The sequence below is a fragment of the Typopeltis vanoorti genome, chromosome 12 (genome assembly GCF_054136105.1).
Source record: "Typopeltis vanoorti isolate ZY-2024b chromosome 12, IOZ_Tvanoo_1.0, whole genome shotgun sequence".
NCBI lineage: Eukaryota > Metazoa > Arthropoda > Arachnida > Uropygi > Thelyphonidae > Typopeltis > Typopeltis vanoorti.
The window spans coordinates 131,893,726-131,912,291 of record NC_143560.1 but is presented as its reverse complement, the minus strand read 5'-3'; the positions used below and the strand labels follow the sequence as shown (position 1 = coordinate 131,912,291).

General features: G+C 37.2%; 1 protein-coding gene across 1 annotated transcript in view; it reads right to left on the bottom strand.

Annotated features, from left to right (window-relative positions):
• LOC150101230 (MAM and LDL-receptor class A domain-containing protein 2-like) overlaps positions 1-18,566 on the bottom strand; it is a 1,363,156-nt gene that overhangs the window by 588,085 nt on the left and 756,505 nt on the right. Inside the window, exon 29 of the mRNA XM_090402193.1 lies at positions 4,920-5,181. Coding sequence (XP_090258319.1) covers positions 4,920-5,181 — 262 coding nt within the window. The remainder of the gene's footprint in view (positions 1-4,919; positions 5,182-18,566) is intronic.

Below are 18,566 nucleotides of genomic sequence, written 5' to 3'. Positions count from 1 at the left end.
TGTGGCCAGTAGGAGAAGAAATGATTTTGGAACAATCACATTGTTGGATAAAAATGGGAATAGAGTGACTAGTGCAGAGGACATAGTGCAGTTGTTCAATGAACACTTTAGCAGAGTATTTCATCCTGGAGAAGTAGGTTTTAATACTAGAGGGATAGGGCAGGTTCGAGGTTTAAAAGTGCAAGAGGAGAGTGTGTTCCGAATATTGAGTACTCTGGATGTCAGAAAAGCAGTTGGACTGTATGGTATTTCATCACAGGTTTTGAGAGAATGTACTAAAGAACTGACAGCTCTGATGACCTGGCTTTTCAATGAAAGTCTGGCTATGGGAAAGGTACCCAAGAAATGGAAGGAAGGTAAGATAGTGCCACTGTATAGGGGCGGTAGCAGACTGCAAGTGTCTAATTATAGGCCAGTTTGTGTGTCATCAGTAGTTGTTAAGTTCCTGGAGAAATGAGTGAGGGACTATATACAGTGTTGGGCAGATGAGGGTAATATTATCTGAGAGAATCAACATGTACAGGTAACCCTCGTATAATGCGGTACTTATACAATGCAGTTTTGCTATAACACAGTCTACAAATTGTAGCAACCCTTGTTCAACGCAGTATTTATACAATGCAGTTTCGATATAACGTGGTCCACAAATTGTAGTAACCCTTTATCTTTTCATATATTTTTCACCGTGTGACTTAAAAATCAAATTTTATCTTAAATTTGTGTCTGCCTGTATCGCGCATGTAGTTATAAGTTGCGAATTTTAGTGTAAATACCCTTTAGCATGCATGTACATCAATTGTTTACTATGTAAAGTGTTAATTATTGTTGCAAGTTGTCTTCGTTTTCTGCCAAGAAAGCACATTAAAAATCATAAGTCTGTTAATCTCAAGCTGAGCACTTTATTTTCTGGTGAGTTACATACAATATGTAATGCTTTATTAGGTAAAAATTTTGTTTTTATAGTAATGCCACTTAGAGGGCTTTTCCAATATGGTTGAAAATGAAATTAGTGAATTAATTGATGGAGAAATAGATTTAAATTAGGAGGAACTGGTAGAATTAATAGATGACGTCGAACCAAATGGCGGGGAAAGTACTGTCGAAGATTCTGATTGTGATGAATCCGTTAAAGAATTCAGTTTAAAGAAATTAGCGTACGGATTGGACTCAGCAAGAAAGTTAGTAAGGTATTTTACGGATAATGATCCCTCAATGAAGGCTCCGGAAAATTCACGAGACAATTGGATATTTGTTTAGCTCCATGTTATAAACTTAATAAAAAATCACAGCATAGTGGTAAGCAAGGTCGTATTACTGACTTCTTGATAACTAAACCAGCCGAAGTATGCAATGAGAATTATACAAATGATGCCACAGAGATTTCAAGTGATGATGACTTCCGGCCACTCGTAAATAAAGAACATCTACGAAATGTTCGTTTTGAAGACAGTGATGATGATTAAAATATGCACTTTATTATGTGCAATGAAGTTTACGTACAATTTGTAATTTTATAAGTTTATACTATATATTTGTTTCATAGTTTATATGTTTTCTTAATTTACATGAATTACAAGAATTAAATAAAAAAATATTTTTGTTGGGTATGTCATTGTTGTTTATATAATTAAAAAAAAAAAACAATTTCGGAACTTAACCCTACTTTTTCTATGTAATCTAAGTCTCGCATAATGCGATTTATATAACGCGGCATTTCTCTGGAACCTAACATCCGCGTTATATGAGGGTTACCTGTATTTATTAAGGGGAACCTTGCTTTAGTAAAAAGTGCCTTAGAAGAGAGAAATATAAGACCTGATAATATTGGAGTCTTGACATTTAACAGACTGATTTGGAGGAAAATTGTAGATAGGAGGTTAGTAATGATGTAAATTTTTCATTTAGTACTATCGTATCCTGTACACCCCCCTTGAGGGTATATATCAGGAATTTGATGATGAAGTTTTGTTCCTTAACAAGAGAAAAGGGAGATTGAGCAGATAGTTAAGTATATGGAAGTGTATGTTCAGGTATGCATACAGAAGAAGGCATTGCTTCCTGTGTTTAGGAGGGAGAGTAAACCTTATTATTATTATTATTAAACAAGACCTCATGGAGTCAAAGACTCATCTGGGAGGTCCTTTTATCACACACACACACACATCTCATCATACCGTGTCTTAAACACACTCAAACTCCTTGCAGACACCACACTCTCGGGAAAGGCATTCCAATCATTCACAACTCTGCATGAAAAAAAATTTGCCTCTCACTCCCCTACTCACACCCTCTTTATATAGTTTCCAGGGATAACCGCTGGTTCTCCCCTGATCTCCCACTATTCTCTGTAGAACTTCTCCACCATTGATCCTATAACAACCGCTTACCAACTTGTAGGTCTCTATCATATCTCCCCTCTTCTTTCTCTCCACCAGACTCTGCAAATTACATCTTCTCAATCTTTCCTCATACTCAACATTCCAGAGGTCAGAAACTACCTTAGTCAGTCGCCTTTGGACCCTTTCCAACATCTCTTCATCCTTCTAAAAACCCGGTGACCAAATATGGGCACAACAGTCCATGTGTGGCCTAATCAAAGCCTCATACAATGGAACAAGAATCTCCCTACTTCTACACGTCAGTGACCTCTGCATCATTCCCAGAAGTCTTTGTGTTGTCTTCACAATATTGGCAATGTGTCCCCTAAATTTTAGATCCTTATCCACTATCACCTCCAGATGATTGCCTTTTATAATAAAGTGACAAGAGCAGTTGATGAGGGAAAGGCATATACTTCCATTTTTTTGGAATTTGCAAAGGCATTTGATAGGGTGCCACATTATTATTTATTATTATTATTACCCCAAGACCTCATGGAGTCAAAGACTCATCTGGGACATGATAAGCTGATATTTACATTGCAGCACATGGGTTTAAAAGTAGGGTTAGTCAACTAGATTCAGGATTGGCTGTCTGATAGTTATCAGAGAGTTGTGTATGGTGGGTAATATTAAGGAGGCAAAAGGTTACAAGTCAGGTTTTTACAGGGCTCAGTAATGGGACCTGTATTGTTTAACCTTTATATCAATGAAATTGTCAATGGACTGCAAGGTAATATTCGGTAGTTTGCAGATGATATGAACCTGGGAAGGATTATTAGTAATAGTGCAGATGCGGCAGCACTGCAAGAGAATTTGAATAAACTAAACAGATCGGTGAATAATTGGTGTACCAGTTTAATGCAACAAAAGGTATAAAGTCTTGAAGTCTGGGATACATCGATGGGAGGCTGCACACTCGATTGGAGGATCTGTACTAGAAGAAGTAGAGGAGACTAGTGATCTGAAGGTGATGATTGATAGAAAACTGAAATTCAGGAGCATATTGCAAAGGTGGTGAATGTAATCAAGAGGATTGCTGCAATACTGAGAAAGATGCTGACCTGCAGAGATAAAATAGTTATTATTGTGTTGTATAAGACCCTGATCAGACCACACTTTGATTATTGTTCTCAAATTTGGTCCCCAGGATTTGAAGGGGATAAATTAACTGTAGAAAGGGGTACAGAGGCAGATAACAAAGATGATTTCAGGACTATACAATGTCAATTACGAGTATCGACTGAGGGAATGTGGACTGCAGAATTTGGTGGATAGAAAAACTAGAGGTGATATGTTCGAAACTTTTAGACTGTTGAGAGGCAGTTACAGTGGAGTTCTTCCACTTGGTGGAACAGGGGAAAGAAGTGATGACAAGGGCTATCCCTGTAAGTTATGAAAGAAGTTGTGTGCAAGAGGGTGGGAAGTGATTTCTTTGCATGGAGGGTGGTTGAACCGTGGAATGCATTGCCTGATTGAGTGGTGAGAGTAAGAACAGTCTATGAGTTCATGGAGTGGTATGATAGCCTTTGCGTTTCCTAGGAAGGATCTCCTACGATGAGTCTCTTGACTCCATGGAAGTCTGAATAATAATAACTTGTAAGAAGTGACTCACTCCAAAGTTAAAAAAAAACAATTTAAAAAGATGAGCTGCACTATGCAACATAACATTCTGAGCATTCTTTAAGGTATACTTTTTACTATTATTATGATCCTCTTGATACATCACTGGTGAAGGGAGAATCATGAATAAGTGTAATTTGATAATCTTGGATATACGTATTCCACTCATTCACCATTCTCCAAGTAAAAAATCTTGTTCTTATGCCCTTACTAAAAATACTCTTACACACCTTCCAGAAGTGATCCCTATTCTCTGTACTTCTGCCATATATGGAAAATTTCATCTGTTTTTATAAAACTTTAACATATGCTTATTGCTTATACTGTATCCCCTCTATTCTGCCGATCATTCACATTTTTTAAACCAAAAACTTTTAAACTATTTTTATAGGAAGCATTTGCAGATGTCACCAGTTTGGTCACCTACCACCTGTGGATCCTCTTAAGAACTTGCACAAAACCAAGAAACCCAAGTAATCATATTTGTGCATGTGGTGTGTGTGTGTGTGTGTGTATACATACATACATATATATATATATATATATATATATATATATATATATATATATATAACAAAGCCTTATAAAGAGAGATAATAACTTCTTTATCTCTACTTGTCTGTGCCTTCATTAATACCTGTGTGTTTCTTTGTGCTGTTCTGTTCAGTTTTTCAATAGACTCTCTTAAAATGAACACCTTAACACACTATCATTCCTAAATCTCTAGTTACAATAATTTGTTTGAGCTCAATCCTATCAGCACAACACAAAGCTTGTAACCTTTCCATACTAAAGCACATATATGATATAGTAATATGGCATGTGTGATTTTATCATAATAAATTCAAAATCTTGATAACTTGATTTATTAAATAATGAAATAAGTGAGTACAAATCAGAAATCAGAAAACAACTTACATGAAGGGGATGACCAAATCATCACTGTATTATTTGATACTTCATTCACGTTCTGAAGATAAACATTCAAAATCTTTGATGAATAGTATGAACCCAAATAATACCAGAATTTCAGTGCACAGTGTGAATGTGTAAAAGAGATAGTAGGTGATAACAATATAGCTTGATTTCCTGTTTGTCCTGGAGTTCCATCAACTAATGCATACCACCCTTCAGGCACACCATATGTATGATCAACCAGTGGATATAGACCTTTAATTATCTATAAAAAGAGGATGGTTGATTATAAACTTAGTGGTGCAAGGACAAACCAAAACTTACAGCACTATTCAAGGGAACAATAAGCAGTGATGCAGAGATAAATTAGGAAATAACATATTATGTACAAAAAGCAAAATTTAAAACATTAAGTTAAGCAAAGTAATATCAACATATAAATAGAATATATAATCAAATGTGATTGTATAAATTAATTCCTTTTAAAAAATTAATAACTACATGCTATTTGTGTGAGTTTGATAAGATCTGCATCCAGGGGTGCAGATCTTATCAAAGTTTTGCACACAGGTGCCAGTAGTAGTGTCCGGCACCTGTGTGCAAAACTTTAGTTGGCGTCCCTATACCCCTCCCCCAATAAAAAAACACTTCATAAAAACATTATTTTTAATATTTGATGCCAATAAAGTGAGTATTTCATTTTGAATTTTATCTCCTAAATAGGAGGGCATATTTTTAAAGTTAGGATCATTAGCTACACGTAGCGTGTGTTCTGATATAAAAGGATCAAACTCTTCTAACATCTCAATACATTTTAAAAAATTGCCATTGTTGCAATCGTAAAGTTTATTACTTTTACCACGAAAAGCTAGATTTTGTTTACCTAAAAACTATACTACTACAATTATTATTTTTATAACTTCATACCAATGTTTCCTTTCATTATCTAAAACTGTTTGCTGCAAATGATTAATACAAGTTTTAATTTTTAAGGATGTAATTAATTCTGTCCATTTTTTGTAATTGTTCAAATGATTTAAATTTTTCTCATGACGATTCAGGTACATTGCAAGATGTTGCTTATATTCTGATGATAACAGCAGAATATAGAATAAAGTTAAAAACTGCAGCAGATTTTCTTATATATGTTTAGAGCAAATGCGAGTGTGAACAAGATTAAACAAATTCAAATGCGCATCATCCTGTAAACAGTAAACTCATGCAAGTTCAAGTTTTTACTTGTTTACGCTAAACTACTTGTTAGAACTAGAATCAGAATAAAATAAAATTTTAAGGAATAATAACAAATAAGTGATTATAAATAATTTGTTTAAGACAAATCTATAAAATATAATTAAAATTTCAACAAAAATGTAATTTATTTTGATATAATTAATGAATAATATTTTTTTAAAGTATGTCCTCCTCGCCTGAAATTTTTGGCGCCTGTGTGCATTGCACACATTGCATATATTGCCGCCGTGCCCCTGTCTGCATCTCATGATCCCTCAGTAAATAAGAATAAGATGACTGTGATCCATGCAGAGCCTAGAAAAAAACAACTTCCTCTCTTCTGCACATCCACTGACTTGACTGCCAATGCTAAATTTCAGGCTTAATCTTATTCAGTTTATTTGTTAGTGCTTCTTGCCATGATAAATGTTACGGGATTAGGAGATGTTTAAACAGTTGAGCTTGGCAAGTGCAAGAAGAATGATTGTTATGGGAGATTTTAACTACAGCAGTTTAAATTGGGGAGAGGAAGATGCACGTAGCAATAAGGGAATGGAATTTCTAAAATTCTTGAGGGACAAATGTCTTAGGCAACATGTAACAGAGGGAACAAGAGGTTCAAGAGTTTTGGATTTGGTTATAGCATTATAACATCTCTCCCATCAGTTGAAGAGAGTGACCATATGGTTTTGACTTGGAAGCTAAACAGACATTGATTATAAGAATATGGGAGACAGGATTATGGAAGAAGTTGGTTTTCATACCACTACAAAAGAAGGGAGATATGAATGATTGCAAGAACTATAGAACTATTAGTTTAATATCTCATGAATGCAAGATTTTATTAAACATCATTCTAAATAGAATTGAATCAGATATGCCTGAGAATCAAGCAAGTTTTAGGAAAGGTAAGGTACCAGAGATCAGATCCTTTGCTTTAGACAGATCATAAAAAAGTATAAAGGATTTAGACTATCGTGTTTCTTAGACTACTCTAAAGCTTTTGAATGTGTTCAGCATGTGAAACTGTGGGAAGTAATGAAAAGAATGGGTTTTCCTCAATGCACTATCAGGTTGATAGCCGACATGTACAGAAAGCAAGAAGCCATGGTAAGAACAGGTGTTGGATTGACTGATTGGCTTCAGGTTGGAAATGGATATAAATACATAAATTAATTTATCTTCTTCTAAGGAAACAATGGTGTCCATGCAATCAAAAGATGGTCCATCTATTAGGGTATCTCAAAGCATGCCTTTGAACTCTGTTCTGTATGTTTCATGATCTTTTTTATTAGTGGATTTTCATTTAATGAGATTATTTTTGGCATGTCCTCAGGAGTGAGACCATACTGATTAGGCTCCTTCATTTTCTCAAAAGCAGAAAGCATGTCATATCCTTCAGAGCTGTTATAATTGTGTGAAGGCAGTTTCAACATAGGGGTTTGGATCCCTGTTGACACTTTTTCTCACAGTTACCCTCTTGGTGTTATGAGGGCTTACTAGATGTAGCTGCCACTTCTGTGGTATATTTCCTCTTAGTCTCCTGATAAGTGACCAATTGCTCTGTTTTTATTTTTTTGATATCCTTCTCATCCTTTCACCTTTAGCCTGCTGAGGAGTAAGTCTTCTTCATAATTAGGGAATTTTGGTGTTTTGCTCTTATAGTCTTTATTCTCATGTTCTTTACTGCCACATTTGGCACAGACAACAAATCCATGATGGGCAGTTTGATAATGAATTACCATTCGATTTTTAAAGAAGGACAAAGGATTCTGGATGTAGAGACTTATTGGGCAGTTCATATAGCCTGCTTTGACAGATCTTAGTGGTTTTGATGTGCCAAATGTATGGATGGGATTCATAGTGAGAAGCGTGTGACCATCCCTATGTACAAGTATTTTCCTTGTGGCCATCACTCCCTGACCTTTCATTTCAGAGCAAATCTCTTTATCTGGTACATCAAGGAAATCTCACTCCAATATTACACCTCTTTAAAAGTTTAAGAATTTTCGGGCGATAACTGTAATTGGTATTGTCCTGATAGATATTGCATGCAGTAACTTTATAACTAGCTTCAATAAGTATATCTCGCAAATTAGCTTCGTTATAGACTTTGGAGATCTTGACAACCCTTCCTTCTGGATAAGAATGGTGACATTTTCCCAATAGGACGTTCCCCTGTTTAATGTATTATAAAGAAAAATGGTGCACTGATTGCAGCCTTTGATGTTTACTGCTTCTTATTTTGATTTTCAGTAGGCATTTCTGTGGTCCCATAACATGGATGGGACTTGTTGAAGGACCCCTGATAAACAAGAGGATGAAGAAGTGTTCATTCCCAGGAGGTTTCATTTAAGTGCCACCACAGAGCCATATGGTTGCCCGCTGACCAACAAGCAATGACCATGCTCAGAAGTGGAATACCAGGGCTACAGAAAATGCTATACAAGCACCACAGCAAGACTTGGACCTTGTCACTGGACCATGGCAAGGTTGATTGATTTGAGGTTTTATGGTGCAAAGACAGCAAAACATCATACTGCACCAGGACACAGGTTGCTGCAGTACACAGGGTTTTGACTGGTAAATAAAAAAAATAATAAATAGTTAAAAGGAATTTAACGAATAATGTAAAATATATATACAATTATAAGAAGATAAATGATTAAATAAAATGTATCTACAAAGTTTAGTATCTACAGACAAATCCATAATGAAATGTCTTTGAATAAATTAATGCTTTTGTAAAAATCTAAAAATGTTACGCAATCTCTTAGAATTTGATAAACATTTTACTAAGTGTCTACAAAGTTTAGTATCTACAGACAAATCCATAATGAAATGTCTTTGAATAAATTAATGCTTTTGTAAAAATCTAAAAATGTTACGCAATCTCTTAGAATTTGATAAACATTTTACTAAGTGTATAGGACTCTATTATTCCTCTCTTGTGTGAAGTGCCACCCTTCACCAGAATATGACTAATGGCAAGATGAGTGCTACATTTGCCACACATAGTTGGGGCATTAACCCTCGGTAAATAAATGTATGTAAGATAACAGTGAGCTATACGGAGCCTAGTAAGAACACCTTCCTCATTCCATTTGTAGAATGACTAGATTGTCACTACTTAATTTTTAATGGACTAATCTCAAGCAATCTGTTCATGAGTACTTTCTGTCAGAAGTATTGCCATTGGGCAATTAACTTTGATGTTATAACCCATGTGTAGTTAATATAAGGGACCACCAAACAATATATCAAGTAAGTATGAGATGATCTAGCAGCTGCATCTGCGATGTCATTTCCTATAATTCCAATATAGCTGGGAATACAACATATCCAAACATCGAAATTAAGATCTTTATTTTGTACAGTTGAAGCATGTCACCAAATACTAGATGAGAAGATAGCCTGTAAAGAACTTAAAGGGTATAAATAAATATACATAAATACATACATAAATATTCCTACCAAAATGTATTATTTATATTTTGGTAGGAATTTTCTTTGATATGCATAGATGCAAGTTGAATGTGGCGGTTGTGTTTAGTTAGTCTAGAAAACGTGTTTTTGAATTTAAATATAGCATGGCTTTTTGTCTCAAATTGTGCTGCAGTTGTGCATCAGTTAGATACAAGTGTCCTTCAGTGGTGTTATTGTTTGGAACTGTGTTGTATATATTGTGTTTTTACTGCCGTTTGGTTCACTACTTCAACGTGTAAAGATGGCATCCAACAAGAAACGTACGTCAGCGGCGCGCAGGAGTTCTACTTCTACACGAAAGGCTGGCTCAGCATTAGATTTTTCGCAATGGATGCATTGCGGAAACTGCTACATGTATGCGCCGAAGAATGTGAAGGATCTGTGGTCGGTCTGGCTAAATGAAAAGAATGAAAATGTCGACGTATGTGAGAAGTGTCGGGATAGGCTGGAGCGTTTAGGAATGGAAGCTGACATTGGGACCATAGCGGAAGAACTTCGGCAGGAGTTCATGAAAATAAAAAATGACCATCTTTTGCATGAGGAATTGGAAGTGCTCAGTAAGGAGATACTGGAAGTTAAAACTGAGTTAAATATGTTAAACAGAGAAATTAGGACTATAGAGATTACTTTAGCTGAAGTAACTAGAACAGAATTACGTATGGGTGAGTCTTTGGTGAAATGATGCAGTAATAAATAGTATGGGAGTGATTGGGAGTCAACAAAATAAAACCACAAGTGGCCTAGAAGAAACGAGGTGTTGTGCGAGTGGGGGGTAAGTAATAGAGCGTTGAGTAATGAAACTGGGAGAGTCATGCTGAACAGCATAGAAAATGAGTCCATGAGTGATGCTTGTGTGGACTTGAAGTTAAGAGTGGTAAGATATATGGTGATTCTATGATTAAGGGTATGGAGAGTGGTATGCATGAGGAGTGCTTGGCTGGTGGGACAATAGAAAGAGTGGCTTTAACAATAAAGAGAGGGCATGAAGTAGACAACATGATAGTTATGGTGGGTACAAATGACCTGAGTGGTGGTATAAATCAGGTGGGAAAAGATTTAAGAACATTGTTAGATATTGTGAAGAGGAAAAGTGTCAATGGGAGGATAGTGTGTGTGTGCTGCCTCGTTTTGACAATTACGAGTGATGATAATGAATGATATGATTGCAAGAATCTGCAAAAAAAGAGGTCTGGAATTTGTTGATATTTGGAGTGAGTTTGAAGGAAAAAGATAGTTGTATGCTAGAGATGGACTGCATCTGAACATGGAAGGACATAAGCGATTGAAAAAGTTACTGTTTTCTGAACAAGTTGAAGTAAATGGGCAGGGAAACTAATGTTGAGTGTAAGAGAGAGAAACTTTAGCACTGATTGTATAATTATTGATCCTTATAGGCAGAATAAATTGCAGAAGAGAGGGGATAAAAATTGGCATGGGACTACTGAAATTAGTGACTCATATATCAGTTCTAAAGCCAGTACAAGATCTAGAGGGAATTTGTAATTTTTGTTTACCAATGCAAGAAGCATTCGAAATAAGAGGGATGAATTTTTGGCATTAGTTAGTGCAATCTCACCAAAAGTTGTAGGCATTAGTGAAACTTGGCTGTCGATGTGGTCACTGGAATTGAATGTGATGGGTACAGTATTTTCAGGGAGGATAGAGAAGATAGAACAGGGGGAGGAGTACTGTTGATGATAGCTGATGTGTTGCAGCCAAAGAAAGTAGTATATCAAGATGATAGACATGTGAATGAGAGTTCATTCGAGGTGGTCTGGTGCAAAATAGTGACCAATGCAACCAAATATACAGTTGGATACTGCTATAGGCCAGGGAGTACAGGGTATCTAATCCAGGTAAATATCTAATGACGGGGGTAGATATTGAATTCATGCATCAGCAAATTAGTGCAATGAGTGCAGGTTTAGTGATTATTATGGGGGATTTTAATTACGGTGATATCAATTGGAAAGAGGAAATATCACGTAGCAAAAAGGAAATGGAGTTCATACATCTTCTACGAGATAATTACTTGAAACAGCACATAACTGAAGGGACACGTGGTGTGAGAGTGTTGGACCTGGTTATTGGTTCAGAGGTTATATGAATAAATAAGGTGTCCTCGTTACCTCCAATTGGTGAAAGCAATCATGTGATATTGACTTGGGAGGTTGCAAAATCTGTGGATTTTTCTGTTAAGAAGGGGTATATACGGAACTACAGGTTAGGCAATTATAACAAGCTTTGGAGTGAACTTACAGCCATCCCATGGCAGAACATATTGCAGGGAAAAGATGTTAGCAGTGCATGGGATAAAATCAGCAAGTATATTATTATTATTATTATTATTATTATTATTATTATTCAGGCCTCCAAGGAGTCAAAAGACTCATCGAGGGAGGTCCTTCCTAAGACATAAAGTCTGTCAAGACTCATCGAGGGGAGGTTCCCCCCTGAGAAACACAAAGTTTATCATACCACTCTTTAAAGTCACTGACCGTTCTCGCTCCCACCACTCCATCAGGCAATGCATTCCACGGCTCAACCACCCTCCACACAAAGAAACCACTCCTTACCCTCTTGCTCACAGTTTCCTTTCGTAACTTCCAGGGATGGCCTCTTGTCATCACTCCTTCCCGCTGATCAACCAAGCGAAAGAACTCCCCAGTGTCAACCCTGTAACCACCTCTCAACAGTTTAAAAGTCTCAATCATATCACCTCTCCTTCTTCTATCCGCCAAACTCTGCAGTCCACATTCTCTCAGCCGATCCTCATAACTATCCTTGTACAGTCCTGAAACCATCTTTGTCATCCGTCTTTGTATCCTTTCCACAGTTAATTTATCCCCTTCAAATTCTGGGGACCAAATCTGAGAACAATAGTCCAAGTGTGGTCTGATCAGAGACTTATACAACGGAATGATAACCCTCTTATCTCTGCAGGTCAGTGTCCTTCTCATAATAGCAGCAATCCTCTGTGTTACCTTCACCACCTTTGCAATATGTCCCCTAAACTTCAGGTTTCTATCAATCATCAACCCCAGATCTCTTGTCTCCCCTACTTCCTCCAGTATAACTCCTCCCATAGAGTATGCAGCATCCCATCGATGTTTCCCAAACCTCAAGACCTTACATTTTGCTGCATTAAACTGACCCCCCCAATTCATTTGCCCATCTATCTAGCTTATTTAAATCCTCTTGCAGGGCTACCACATCTGCGCTATTACTAATAATCCTTCCCAGCTTCGCATCATCCGCAAACAACTGAATATCCCCCTGCAATCCACTGGCTATGTCATTGATATAAAGGTTAAACAATATAGGTCCTAGTACTGAGCCCTGTGGGACCCCACTTGTAACCCTGAGGAAAGCAATATCAGATTGTGTCCACATGGTCAGGAAGTCAAACAAGGCAGGCGATAGATGGATGAGCAGTAGTATCAAGCTTGATCTGCAAAAAAAGAAAATGTTATGGAGAATTTACAAGGAGAAAGGCGATCAGTACACCCATGAGCAGTACAAGGCTCAAGCTGGAAGGTTACCAGCATAGTAAGAAAAGCTAAATCAGATTATGAGAAGACCTTAGCCAAAGAGATCTAGAGTAATCCCAAAGAGTTCTTCCACTATGTAGCAAGTAAAAGGAAGAATGACTTCTGAAGGATAACATTAGTGGGTGCTGATGGTATTGAGGTGACAAAATCAGATGTAACAGTCAAGTTACTGAGTGATCACTTTTCAAGTCTATCACCCACGTGACGATATCTCTGTACCTGTAGCAATAACTAATGTGAGAATTGAAGCTAAAGAATCAGAGGTATTTAATATATTGCAAAATTTAAATACAAACACTGCTGTAGGCTTAGATGGAATATCAGCTATTGAATATATGATATCGGGTGTTGCGTGAATGTGCAAATGAATTGTCAACCCCTCTTACTTGGATATTTAATTTAAGTTTGAACTCTGGTATGGTCCCTACGGAGTGGAAGTTAGGCAAAGTGGTTCCTTTGCATAAGGGTGGCTCTAAAACAGCGGTAGTTAATTACAGACCAATCACCATCTCAGGAGTAGTGGTAAAAGTATTGGAAAAGTTGGTTAAAGACAAAATTCAAGAATGGGTGGATCAGGATATGATACTCTATAGAGGCCAACATGGTTTTGTTAGAGGTAGATCCTGCCTTAGCAATCTATTAACTTTTTATAATAGAATGACATCTGAGTTGGACAAAGGAACTGGCTACATAGTGGTACTTCTGGATTTTGTTAAGGCTTTTGACAGGATACCCCATGGAACACTGTTACACAAATTGGAGCAGATGGGAATGGATACTAAATTGGCGATATGGATAGGAGAATGGCTCAGGGAGAGATACCAGAAGGAGGTGTATGGAGGAGCAGAGTCCAGGATGAGGCAGGTGACCAGTGGTGTACCTCAGGGCTCTGTGCTTGGGCCATTGTTGTTTAATTTGTATATAAATGATACAGGAAATGGCTTACAGGGAGATATTCAGTTGTTTGCTGATGATGCAAAGTTGGGTAGAGCAATAAAAAATCAAGCTGATATTGAAAGTTTGCAGGATGATTTAAATAAGCTGGTAGAATGGGCAATAGATAATGGATGTCAGTTAAATGTGGAAAAGTGTAAAGTCATGCATTTTGGGTTTAAAAGATTACCAGCTGTGTACTACATTGATGGAACAGTACTCCAAGAGATTGATGAGGCTAGGGACTTAGGGGGTGTTGGTAGATAGGGAGATGAAGTTCAGAGGACACATTGCTAAGGTGTCCAAGATTGCACATAGGATTACTTGGATGTTGAGAAACACACTGACATCCAGAGATAAAGAGGTTATTATTCCCCTTTATAAAGCATTGATACTTCCACATTTGGATTACTGTGCTCAGGTTTGGTCACCTGGATTCCTTGGAGATGAGGAGGCTGTGGAAAGGGTTCAGAGAAGAGTGACCAAGTTGGTGAGTAATGTAAAAAATGCTCCCTACATTGATAGATTGAGAGCTTGTGGATTGCAGAGGTTGGTTGATAGGTGGAGAAGAGTGGATATGATAGAAACATTTAAATTACTGAAAGATTTTTATAGGATTGATGCAGGGGAAATGTTTCAGCTGTGTGATAGTGATGGAAGAACAAGAGGTCATCCCTGGAAATTAAGGAAAAGTGTGGTTAACAAGGGTGTGAGAACGAGGTTTTTCACCTGGAGAGTGGTGAATGAGTGGAATTCATTTCCCTGACTCAGTTTTGAGTTATTCGTCTGTAAATGAATTCAAGAAGAGATATGACAGATATTGTTTTGCTAGTTTGGGTCTCCTGCAATGAGTCTACTGACTCCATGGAGATACCTGTAATAATAATAATAATAATAATAATAATAATAAATCTGCTGTATAGTTACTGCAATTGAGTGGGATCTGTTTGGAGACTGTAATGCTAGGAAACACACACAGAACAGCCAACAGGAATCTATGATCTTGAACCATCACTGTACATGGGAAAAGAAAACAAAGTGGACTGCTCTGTGCACATTGAACAATTGAAGGTAGACAGATGAGGGTGTATGAGACTTCTATAGCTAACAAAATGACAGAGCTACAGGAAGGTGTGCAAGCCTGTCATGAAGGAATGATGTTTTGTTTCGTGCAGGTAATGTCAACACTCATGCCAAGAGCTTCTATAACTTATTTAATGCACATAATAGAAAGGCAGATGGAAGTCTGATGTGTGTGATACATCACCTTCCAATGTAGAGAAAAGAGGCTAGTTGATTTAGAATGATCTGAAAGGAACTTTATTTTTAGGACATAATTAAGAGAGAAATATTTTCATCTAAATGATAGAGTGTTCACTTGTTTCAACATAAAGCTTTGAATGGATGGATGAGTGAAAATAACCCGTAGCTATTTGGATACCCAGATGATGGATCAGGTCCAACCAGCAGAGTGTATTCTCCCTTGCCGAACTATAAACATTGGACCCATAATCGAGATCTGAATATACAAGTGCATGATAAATGCAGAGCAAGGAACATTCATCAGCACTCCATTCAGTAGAGGAGAGAGTGTGGAGAATGTTAAATACTTTCTGAAACCATCCCAAAGATCATGAATGTGATGAGATGAGTCCCAAAAACTTTGCCTCTGGTACTACAGGGATAACAGTTCCAGAGGCAAAGTTTTTGGGACTCATCTCATCATGTTCATGATCTTTGGGATGGTTGCAGAAAGTATTGAACATTCTCCACACACTCTCATCTACTGAATGGAGTGCTGATCAATGTTCCTTGCTCTGCATTTATCATTAGTAAATCAGGATTGGAATGGAAAGTGTGTTTCTGGCAGAGGGCTATAAAATCTGAACCCATGGCAAAAAGCCCATGAAGAGACACAATCAATAGCTTGCTGAAGTTGTCTTTCAATGAAGCTCATGTTATAGGAGTGACATTAAATTGTGAGGTCATCAACATAGAGGCAATTGCCTACTGTTGGGGAAAACTGTTCAGTAACTGAGTTTACTTTAATAGCAAAGAGGGGTCAGACTTAAGACAGAGCCTTGAGAACACTCTCTTCTTGATGATATGGCTGAGATAACGTGCTTCCCAAATGGTCTTAGAAGATACAGCTGTATAGAAAGTTCTTAATTAAACAGGAAGGTACGCCTTCAGAAAAAGATTAAACAGTCTTTTCATATGCCATATCTCCAGGCTGTGTCATAGGCTTTTTCCATGGTGAAGAACACTGAAACCACATTCTTGTTTCAGGAAAGCACATCATATACATGCAGTGGTGCACTCAAGATTTAATATTGGGGGGACCGAGTTAAGTATATGATTTGAGAATATACACTCCGCATTGCATACGACCTATGACTGGGCATCTGCAGTGATCGCCAATACATGATACCCATGATCTCCTTTGGCAGTTCAGGCAAACGAAGTAGCGCTCAGTCCAGTGGAGCAATACTTCGTTTGTCTTGCGTTCAACAGTGGCCGTGATTCCAGAGAGCTATAGGGTCTTCCCACCTTATGTGACACTAATTCATAAGTAGTATTGAAATAGAAGACACTACACAATATAAATTTAAAAAAATAATTTTAATTAGGAAAAGATTTTTTAAAATTTTCTTGTGTTTTTCCTTTTGGGGGGGGGGGGGGGCTCCTTGTGCCCCCTCCCTGGGTGTGCCACTGTATACATGTTTTTAAACAGCCCGAATAGTCCAAAGTTGATCATATCTAAGGAAGTCGCAATGTGTTGGAAAGAAGTTTGCTGCTTTCTAAGTACCATAGAAGCCTTTAGTTTACTGTTTTCTCCAGGACCTTACAAAGAGATAGCTAAGCAGAGCAAAGGGATGATAATTGTTGGTCTTGTCTGGATCATCACTGCTTTGCTTTGGGATAGCAATAAAAATTGTCTTATGCCAAGAGTCCAGAAACTCTTCCTCTGTAAATATTCTGTTGTATAGAAAGAGAAGGAGATCATAGAATATGGTGGGAGGTGTTTTATTGTCTCATAATGATTGTCATCAGAGCCAATTGCACTTGGAGGCAAGAGAGAGAGAGAGGAGAAGTGCTCTTTTTGGTTCCTCCTTAACAAACAGCCAATTGTACAGTTCAGTTCCACTTGGTGCAAAAGCTTAGTCACTGTTTCTCTTGTTGTTCTTTCAAAATTAAAAAAACTCAGGAGGATAGGAAACTGTTGCAGAGATCCTTGCAAAGTTTTATTCCAAAGTGTCAAGACTTCGGGATGGCAACAATATATCAATGATGTAAATTTAATCCAGGATTGTTTTTGACTCTGATGTCTCACATAACTTCATGCACATTTAAATGTTTTAACATTTAAACATTTAATCTGAGCACATTTAAATGCTATTAAATTTGTTGTTTTAGGATATCTATAAAATATATTGCATGCTGTATGTTGATCTTTTTTTAGCTGCTTGGCCCTCTCAGTTCCACCAAGGTTTTGGATAGTGGAAATTGGGATGATGTTTTTGGAATTGTTGCAGTGCATACATGGATAATACAATCTATGACATACTTAATTGCTTTATTAATAGGTATTTGGTGGCTGACTGCTTCAGTATTAAATTTTGCAAGATGAGAAAATGTGTTCTAGTCCACCTGTTGAGTAGTGAGTAGGAGAGAAATTGTAAGATTGAATGATTGATAAAAGTGAATAGACATAATGAAAAAGATATTCGCGATGTTATTAATAAGGAAGAGGTCATGATTGTCGAGCATTTGCTAAATGATAAGATCTCATCTATTCGTTTTAGATCTACCCTATAGAGTGTTATATCCATTAAAGTGTCCCATTAGGAGTATGGGCTACAGCAGTTGCATGATAAGATTATCGTAGTCGAAGTAAATATAAAAATGTTCAGTGGTAAATATAAAAATATACTCTTATTAGAAACTCCACAGATATGTGAATCGCTACTGCTTATAGATCAGTAGTTGAACATGATGGAAAGTAGCATGACTGCCCACGAGAATAGTTACTCCACCACTTGCAGGGTCATCTCCATTTCTGTTCTAGCATACAAGAGTGATATTACTGAAAGCAAGATTCTCCCTGGGATTTAAATAAGTTTCCTGCAAACAAACAACAAAAAGTATTGTGTTTCTGCAGCAGGTGCTTGATATCATTTGATATTCTTATTATTACCCAAGACCCCCATAGAGTCAAAGACTCATCTGGGAGGTCCTTTTATCATACACACAGCTCATCATATTGTGCTTTAAATACACTCAAATTCTCTGCAGACACCACACTCTCAGGCAAGGCATTCCAATCATTCACAACTCTGCATGAAAAAACCTGTTTCTCACTCTCCTACTCACACCCTCTTTATACAGTTTCCAGGGATGACCTATGGTTCTCCCCTGATCTACCATTATTTTCTGCAGAACCTCT